At 39.0% G+C, this 9694-nt stretch overlaps 3 protein-coding genes across 3 annotated transcripts; all 3 read right to left on the bottom strand.

The window, feature by feature from the left end:
- Positions 1-780: 780 nt before the first annotated feature.
- On the bottom strand, positions 781-1085 carry LOC124216475 (dolichyl-diphosphooligosaccharide--protein glycosyltransferase subunit 4). The gene has a single exon (XM_046621033.1). It carries the CDS (start codon positions 1083-1085, stop codon positions 981-983), a length of 105 nt encoding a protein of 34 aa, XP_046476989.1. The 3' UTR covers positions 781-980.
- Positions 1086-2399: 1314 nt separating this feature from the next.
- On the bottom strand, positions 2400-3673 carry LOC124212664 (gustatory and odorant receptor 22-like). Its single transcript, XM_046612976.2, has 3 exons — positions 3214-3673; positions 3043-3132; positions 2400-2531 (listed from the first exon to the last, which is right to left on the bottom strand). The coding sequence occupies exons 1-3, from the start codon at positions 3529-3531 to the stop codon at positions 2463-2465; spliced, it is 477 nt and encodes a 158-aa protein (XP_046468932.2). The 5' UTR covers positions 3532-3673; the 3' UTR covers positions 2400-2462.
- Positions 3674-3745: 72 nt separating this feature from the next.
- Positions 3746-9394, bottom strand: LOC124224864 (gustatory and odorant receptor 22-like). The gene is made up of 5 exons (XM_069138196.1): positions 9189-9394; positions 4557-4657; positions 4335-4490; positions 3978-4235; positions 3746-3859 (listed from the first exon to the last, which is right to left on the bottom strand). The coding sequence occupies exons 2-5, from the start codon at positions 4626-4628 to the stop codon at positions 3746-3748; spliced, it is 600 nt and encodes a 199-aa protein (XP_068994297.1). The 5' UTR covers positions 4629-4657; positions 9189-9394.
- Positions 9395-9694: the final 300 nt, after the last annotated feature.

Raw genomic sequence — 9694 nt, 5'->3', positions numbered from 1 at the left:
CCGTCAAGCTTGATATCGTATAAAATATTTGTCAATGTATACAAAACATTCCGCAAAAGTAATAAAGAAATCCATGCAATTGATCAACTTTCCGAAGTTATAACGATCCCATTCATTTGCAGTTTTCTGTTTTCTTACCAGTGACGTTAAATTTTCGTTCAACTAATGCTTGTAGGTATAATAATAATAATCGTAATAATAATAATGTTAATAATAATAATAATAATGGATACAACCTGGGTTTTTATATACATCATTTTGACGTTGCTGCGGACGCATCTCATTGACTATGCGACTTTGTTGCTCGTCTGATGCTTGCATGATGGGACATTTGAAGGTGATTTTGCCAGTCAACTGTTATCTATATACTCGCAGAACTGCATTTCAATCAAAATTGAAAATCGCGGAATATGATACAAAGTTTCTTCGTATACTCGATATATTATACGTGTAATATAAACAGGATGCAACGTTTCACGTTATTATGTTTTTGCGAAACGTGACATGGTTGTGGTTCTTTTTTTTTGCACTTCCGTTTCTGTTTGTTTTTTTTTTTTTTTTTTTTTCATCATCGTTTATCCAGGCAAGTTACGATTGTAAAAATGAGGACATACTTAAAAGAAATTTTTTAAAAATGTTTAATCCACCTCGCTGAGCTTAAAAATTCGTATTCCTATCTCTGCAGTAGGTTTCTCTATTTTTTACAATATGAAGATATTAAATTACAGAGATAGGAAACAAATTAATACATTGCACTGAAAATGATGAACGCACAATCAATGCGATACATGAAATGAGTTTTCTTTATTCAGGGAACGTCACGACTTTCATTGCGTAAAAGAATGTTGTGTGTGTACAAAAGAAATTGATAATTTTACATTAACGATCTTGAATGGAGTGCTCATAGAGCTGTGAAACTTTTTCACGGCGAGCGTTTTCATGTTTGAGGTTATGGTAGCGTTCTCCATTTCGCCGACGGATCATTTCGAATAGTTAGCGTTTATATAGTGGAAGAGAACCACCAAAAAGAAGAGCGTCACCCCGAGGATGTTCGAGAAAACGGCCAACTGGACGTCGGTGATCATCTGAAAATCGTTAGACGGAAATCAGTGATCTGTCGGTCAAAAACTTGACGGCACTTGCCGCGACCGTCGTTCGATTGAATTTCTCGTAACACACGCGGTTTATGTTTCAAGGAAAGTCTGAGTTAATAGAAGAAAGAAAAAAGAAAGAGATAACGCTGGTTAATCATCGATGGGGAAAAAATTACATACCTTTGATTCCTCCTAGTTTTATCTCTCTGTGAAAAATTTCTCTACCGCAAAGTTACTTGGACACGTCGTCTCTTCTATTTACGTGGCAACGGCACAGCAGCCAGCAGCACTCGTCGATTCGTCGCTTGGAAAGCAAACGCGATCACAGCGCGTATTGGAAGACGCTGGAAACACCTTGAGACTCGGTCGGTAACGTTGGGATTGCAGCTGCTTACCGTCTTTAACGGTAAGCCAGGAGGTTGAATTTGTCGTCGGTAAGTCAGATCGGAGTCGGTAGTTCGGTGAGAATTTGATAGATGCTACGTGATGTATGAAAATCGTTCGAATCAAGACGAGTATTTGAAATTAATTTCGTCTATTCATTTTCACGTCAAATCGTCGCAGTCCTTTTTTTATCGCAGTGTTACAGTTGATTATTAATTTTAAATTCATCCCTTCTCGCTTCGAAAAAACTTGAACAAACCGCATTACACGTGAAACTCTTGATGTTCTATTCGCGTGATGAGCGCGATTGAATTAAGCTTCGTTAATTGTTATAAATTATGTTTTATTGCCTTGAAAATTGTATACACGGCCATACTGCACGAAGAAACTTTACGGTATAATAGGTATACGATATATAAACGTACGTATAAGCGAAAAAGTTTCAATTAATCTGGATTATATATAAATTGAAACTAACATGCAACGTTTCAATAGCCTTAATAATTTTTACTCTTTCAACGGTCTGCAATCATAAGAAACTAAAATTACTTTCCAAAAATTTCAAGACGCCATCATTCGCGAATCCATTTTACTCATTTTATTTCGCCGACTCCAAACGTTGAGAATAAATAATTCAATACCGAACATAACTGAGTGATTTTTGTAAGGTCGAGTAAAGTCGTCGTCCTGAATCGATTGAGTCTAATTCGGAACTCGAATCAACATCACAGCTCGTAACTTCCTTCGATCGGTCGACACGAAAAGCCATTTTTCGCGGTAGAGATCGGTCAGTTTCGATAACGCGACAGGGGCCATAAATTACTTTTCATAATGCGAATCTAATGGCTGAAGAATATCAAAATTTCTTCACAATCCACGGCTAAGTTTATCGATACATGCCAAACGATACTACTTGCAAGGTCATTGCTCCCAAATGATCGTGTCAATCCATTCTTCTTCAATTCTTCACCTTGGATTAGGTACCTACGTCCTTGGTAAAGCGATCTTGAATTGAAGCAGAACGAGACAATACATCGCCACCGAAGAAGCGTACTGGAAAGAAAAAGGCATCGGATCTGGGTTTTCGAAATTGATAAGAATAAGAAGAAGAAGAAGAAGAAAAAGAAATCGTTCAGATGCATAATTGATTATGCAAGAATTAAAGAACAAGGGAAAACGCAAAGGAATAAACGAACTGTAGAAAGATTTGACGCGATGTGTGTAATTAATTATTCAAATCGACGCTATCGCTATCGCGACATTAATTTATTCCACCGTAATATATGAAATTTCCCGGAATTGTTGCGGCTGATTTTCACCGCAGCGTTGATCAAGATAAAAATTTCTGTATACATTTGTTTGACGGTATTAAACTCGTTTTTATTTTTTATTTATTTTCTTGCTGAACCTTCTGTACTAAAAAACTAATCAGAAATCATATCACACCGTTTCTACAGACTCGATTGTTCGTTTCCAGTTTGTTGTTCTTTTTTCGTCCGAGTTTATCGAGTTTGATAAATTATTGTCAACCATTTTATAGGAAAATCGACTTCACACTTCTCACCTCGATGACGGTTTTCCTTCTGATCGTGAGATTTCCGGTCACTACAAGTGCAACTTTCCTGGCGTTGACCGTATCGAGGAAAAACTCGACCTATGTTTAATGGAATAAAATCGTTTGAAGAGTAGCGTGTATATTCAATTAGACGGCTGGCTAATTTGTACCGCACGTTACCTCTTTGGCGTTAAATTTTGACAGTCTGTGAAGACGGATGTCGAGGAGGTCGTTTCTGACGGCGTTTGTCATTTCCTCGTGCATATTGTAAGCGGAATTGGAAAAACCGTAGAGATGAATGCCGAAGTAAGATATGCAGACAATAAACCCGACGAACCTTGCTGTGAAGACGATTTCCTGGGGGCTCAAGATTTTCGAAACCGTGCAGTAAACCGAGACGAAAAGATTCATGTAAAGGGCGAGAGAGTACAGTCCGTAAATGTGGCTGACCGACGATGACATCTTTTCGATAAGCATGTAAATGTGCATCCATAACATTCTGTACTGCCTTATGTCAACGTAAAACGAGCTCTCCGTCAATTCCTGAACGCATAAGAAAAAGGATTGAGAAAAGGCAACATGTTATACTTGCTGTAGATACTTTCGTAATTCGGTGACGTATTTTTTTCTTTTTCTGAAACAAGGTCTAGACATTAGTACATTTACGGTACCGTTAGAAATCGTTACGAAGTACAACATTTTCATTGGGAGCCTATTGCTCGAGGAAAAAGGGCGGGGTTGAAGTTTCGAATTTAAAAAGTTCCGAAAGCGCCGGCTTCCGAAATATTTGGTGGCGAAACTTTGAGCTTTCGTCAAAGTTTGATTTCTTGACTTAAAGTTTCGCCGTCAGAAAATTTAGAATTCGACGCTTCGGGAATATTTCGAATTTGCAATTTCAAACCCGCCCCAAGGAAAAAAGCAAACATCCATAGATTAATACCCACCTTTTTCATGGTCCTCCGCATGGTTCTTACCGAGCAAACGAAAGCGCTGCACTGCAACGACCACCAGACGCAGAAGAAGGTATGGAGGCTGAGGACGTGGTAGAATCCGAAGGATTCGAGGAGGGTAAAACTTCCCAGCAAGACGGTCTGCGATATCGGTATGCCTACGGCCATTGCGGTGCCAACCGACTGAGCCGCAATGAATTTCGCCCTGTAGTCGAGCTCTATCAGGCTTCCGGTCACCGTTAGGAAGTGCTTCTGGAAATAGACGCCGAGGATGAAAGTGCGCCTGGAGGATCAGAGACGTCGGGGGTGAAGAAATTCTCGGTGAGGGGGATTGTTGTCTTTATTAGGTACCTGAAAGCGAGTCCACATCGTGAGGTATTCAGCGACTCCTTTGCTCGAGGGCAGGCTGACGAGTTGAAAGAACCAGTGAGGGAAAAGAGCGAATATGAATATCAGAGTGATGAGGTACTCGTCGAAGGGGAGCTCGGGCTTCTCGAAGTTGAGGAACTGTAAAACGTTTGTGAAAAAGTAACCCGGAATCAGAAGCGAAGATGTGAAGCGATTCGTACGCACCTTCACGTAAGTCGAGTACCCGACCATGCAGGAGGTCAGAAGGTAGACTAGGACCGAGTAGAGGGTCCTCATCGAAGTCCATTGGAACTGGAAAGTTCCTGCTGGAAAATTTATACGTTGTAAAAACTTTATCGTAGTCTGATTATCTGGTACTTCCCTCGCTGCATGATTCAACGCGTTATATCATATAAAATTAACCACGCATGCGCGAGTTTTATCGGCTGTTCGCGCAGGCTGGCCATCCCGAGTTCTCAGCTGTCAAACTGTTTCTGCCGGCGATGTGGTTGATATGAATTTTCGAGGTTAGAATCTCAAATAATCGAGGCAGCGACTCGGAAAGGTTTTGGAAGCATTTGTTATCGGTTCGGAAAGTTGACTCTTTAAAGAACGGTCGGAATTTAATGCTTATGCTCTTTGAAAATTCAAACCTACACATTTTCCGTACGTTGGCACGCCTGCATCTCGGACAAGAATATTGATGCGGAAATATTTCGCCGACCAATGAGATTGAATTATTCGGCGCCTGCGCGGTTGATTTTCAAGTTTCAAAAGATTGTCCCTGTATACTGTGTGACGCTTATCGTGCACGAAAAGATATGTAATGTAGATTTTAATGGACAGCACTTTCTTGGAGTCAAATATACATTAATCCCGATAGATGTGCCTAAGCACATATACATATATTGTAAATTTTACTATCGGTTTTGTGACTCTGATTATCGGGTTTGTAAATATTGCCACAATTACTGTACAGATTTAACTTCAAGAAAGATGCCGTGCTCACATATTCACTACGAGAGATGTAAAATCGACAATATTTCTCTTTCGGCGTGTACACAGTTCGAAATGCAGTATAACTAAGGTAGGCCTGGGAGGGAAAATTTTTATTACAGGCCATGCGGAGCGACGAAAAAATAGCTTCATATGCGCAGTTGAAATCGTAGCAACTGTATATATATATATATGTATACGTGGCGATTCGTGATTTTTAACGAAAACAAAACGCACCTCGCGGTGCTACTTCCGTTGCTTTTGTACTGCAGCGATTATGCGTACATGCACACACACAGACACAGGTACAAAGTGCAGAGTTATTGCGCCGCAAGAACACATCGAACTTTGAGATTAATAAAACAGTCAAGTCGGCAGTTTTTATTATCAACTTATTACGGTGTACTCGGAAAAGTGTTCTATACCGGTCACGTTGCGAAATAAATATGAAAAGTGTAAAAAATAAGCAGAGCATAAAGGTGATAAAGAAAAAATTAAACAATTAACTGCACACTTCAGACCAAGAATAGACCTTCGGGGTTTCGGGAGAGCGGAAATACGCCGGATAATAATCCGATCCCAAGCAAAATACGGGTGGATTTGAAGTACTCGTCTCGATACTTCCGAAGCTCAAATCGAACTTCTCGCCGCTGACGCATCACGGCTCGTCGTCTTCTCGTCTTCGAGTCACTGGGACACAAGTTGTGTCCGGCTCGATTCTACTCGCTGTAATTGTGGGTACATCGTGGATATTCGGCGGAACCGATCCGCGGCGGCGCGACGTTTCCTGTAATGATTACAGCTTATAAGTTTGTGATTAAAAGCTCGTTAGTAGCCTGCACTGTCAAAATGTCTCAATCGTTTGATACGTGCCTCGGCGGTTTGCGTCGCGCCGACTGTTGAAGACCGCTTATATTACAGAAATTTCACCCAAGCCCCTCGTCTGCTCGAAACGTGTAATTGTATATTCATGGACACTCAACTTCCGTAACTTAATCCGCGGTTGTGTCGAACGAATGTTTAAAATTTGCATTCGTCTATAACCTGATTTTCTATGTTGAAAATAATACAGATGTGTATATTTTATACGTATCGTGGGGAAATTTTGATAGAATTTTATATAAATTTTATATAGTCCTGCCGACTGGCAAGCTGTTATACAGTAAAACGTGTATCGGAAGATTAAAAATTGTTTTACCCGATTGTTATTTACCAAGAATCTCAGAAGGATTTTTGCAATTTTATCAACCAGCGGCAAAATATTTAAAAAAATAATAAATAAAACCTGTATGTATATTGAGCTGTACAGAGCTAATTGATATTATAATTATCAAATTTCGTATCTGGAATCCTTATTCTTCTGTCTGCAACTGTTGTTATTCGAAGATACAAAATCTTCACGAGCATAGTAAAATCTGTTTGCAATTAAACGTCGATTCTTACGATAATAGTAAATTCTGTTATTATTTAGGCAGAGACCTTTTTTCTTCTTCTTTTTTTTTTTTTACTTTTAGGTTTTCTTACGGTGCATAATTTTTATAGGTCACGACGCGGTTCGTTGAGTAGGAAGCGGAAGGTGAAGCCAAATCCCCTCCCCCAGCCCCACGAAAAAAAGACAGACGTGCAAAGGATAAAGATTGAAAAACTGAACACAGGCAACAAAAAACAGTTCGAAAGTCGAATGTTTTCTGGATACTTCTGTGCCTGTTTCTCATGATATTGCGGTTCGCATGGACGGTCTGCAGACGAAAGCTCCGCCCATTACCTGAAGCGAGAATTAAACCTGCAGAACGTTAGACGATTTCTTTGAATTTTATTTTGTTTATCTCATTTCCTATTAGACCTAAGATATTGTGATTCCCTCTCTCTCTCTCTCTCTCTCTCTCCCTCTTTCGGCTGCGTAGAAGGGCACACCACAAGTTTTGGTAACGCAATCCCTCCGACGCGGCTTTTCGTCATTCCGTCGGTTGTAGCAACAATGCGAATGCGGTGAAAGGGCGTCACGGTGGGTGACGACGAGCATTTTACATTTGCAAATTTTTACCTTTTTTCTCCTCCCTTTTCCTTTTTCTCCTTTCAAGTCCTTTATTTTATGTTATGTTCATGCATAGGTGTACACTCCGACTCTTGTTTCACGCCCTGCGTCTATCAAGTTGCCCTCGGCACCGACAACTTCCGTCCTTTTCTGCATCCTGCATCCTTCCACTTTTCGATATTCTCGTATTTCTATTTTTAGTCTTTTTTAGATACTTTATTCACGGTGCATTCCGTGAGATAGGTATCGATCCAGACCGGATGTTCAGGTTTTATATTTGCCGTGGAATTTTTCACGTCAAAGTTATAGCAGGAAAGTGCGATACTATTTATTGATAAGATTATTCAACAACATCTGTCTGTGTTATGATTTAATTTGTTTTTTTTTTTTTTTTAGGAATCAGAAATAATTCTGGAAAATGTAGTAAAATATAACAACGAAGGATTGAAACCTTGTCGAAATTCGAGGTTTCGTTGCAGCAAAAGATGCGTGCTTTAATTGTTTATTACAAATATGTATGAGTGATAAATATTTAATATCGTGATACGTTCGTTACATTTTGATTTCCAAAATGTACGTTTTTTTTTCTCATGTCATTGTTTGTTCTTTTTTTTTCATTTTATTTTCATATTAAAAATTTATTTGAATTATTATTATTTTTTAATATCATCACATTCTAAAATAGCGTATCTTTGGCTGTTTTCGAAAACACCATTTTCGACAAGAGCAGAAAAATATTGTTGTATTTCACTAAATGTTTGTAAATTTTTTCACATTTTAAAAAATGAGTAATTCGAAAATAGTAAATTTAATCATATCTTAGACAAAGATAGTTAAAATAAATCAAAAAAAAAAAAAAACTTGCGCTTTTTATTTCGAGCAGTGTTTTGACGTAAAAAATTGTGGAGAAAATAGTGAAATCTCTCCATAAGCTCTCTTAAATTATGTATCGAGCTGTGTTCTAGAGATCTATTCCGTATGTAATTTCGATTCTCATTCTTCTTCGATCCGCGGTTAAATTCCCTGGTTCTAAATATTGCGGACATTGCGATTTTATACACGCTCACAAGACAAAAATTATTACCAAGTATTGCATGATATCGACCATTTTTAATGCGAAAAATATAAAATTAACATATTTCTCGTTGAATACCTGCTTCATACGAACTTCATCGTTAACATTTTTCGTGTTTTTAATTTTTCAATCCTCTTCGTAGAGAAATTTTATGTACAGAAACACTCCATGTATCTTTCGATAATTTTATAACAAAAACGTCTACATATACTATCTATAAATTCTAGAAAAAAAAAATAAATAAAAAAATACAAGCATATGTTAAACGTAACAGAAAATTATTAACATCTGAAAAACTCGCTCATACAATTTATTCACCCTTCGTTCAATAAATTATATTACATCTATCAATTATTCGCGGTAAATAATAAAAGTCAGTTAAAAGGTACTGCCTTCGCTTCTCGGGCGGTAAGAGGTTCAATGCCCTGTTGCTGGATCCCTGGACTGATTTCGCGCCGACACACTGCAACATACACTGATATAAATATACGTATACGCACATGTATGTGTATATAAAACCTGAAACGAACACAATTATATGTACGTACAGCGATAAACGACAATGGTCGATTTTGATGCACACACGCAGAGCAGTTGCGTGTAAATCTGTGCATACGAGGCGCAGCTGAGCCTGCAGACCGCCTATCTGAACCGTGAAGAGAGAAGAGAAGAAGGGAAAGGAAGGAGCGGGTGGGGGAGGGCTGAATAAAAAGCACGAGTCATAAACTGGTAAATAGGTTGACCCATTTACCTTCGCTTATCGCTTGGCGCAAGCGTCTGGTGATTCACCGGGCAGTGGACGAGCCGTTCCGTTCCGTTCGGTTCGGTTCCGTTCCGTTCCGTTCCATTCCTGCTGACTAGTGTGAAAAAGCCATCAAATCGCGGGAACCTGACTCAACCGAACGCTGCCGGACGCCTCGGCATCGCATCGCCTGACTTTATACCTGTCGACGAACGCTGCTCGAAAGGACTGAGCCAGCTGGCCAATTCTCTTACAGAAATATGCGTTGTGCTGGTTGGAAAGTTTTCCGTGAAATTATACAGACGCAGAACACCGGCCGATGCATGCATTGATCGTGAAGAAGATGGAAAATTTATTCGGATATTTTTATAATGTTCGTCGATTTTTTAACGATTTTATAGAAAAATTTTAATCTGTGAAAAGATGATCGTAAACTTTTAACCGAACAGATATTCTTCAGCTGTGTAAATCAGAGGATTTAATCGGCAGATATAAATCGCTCTCTTATCGTGTTC

This window comes from Neodiprion pinetum, chromosome 1 (assembly GCF_021155775.2).
Source record: "Neodiprion pinetum isolate iyNeoPine1 chromosome 1, iyNeoPine1.2, whole genome shotgun sequence".
Classification (NCBI taxonomy): Eukaryota; Metazoa; Arthropoda; class Insecta; order Hymenoptera; family Diprionidae; genus Neodiprion; species Neodiprion pinetum.
The sequence above is the reverse complement of the archived record's forward strand: the minus strand, read 5'-3'. Positions and strand labels throughout refer to the sequence as shown.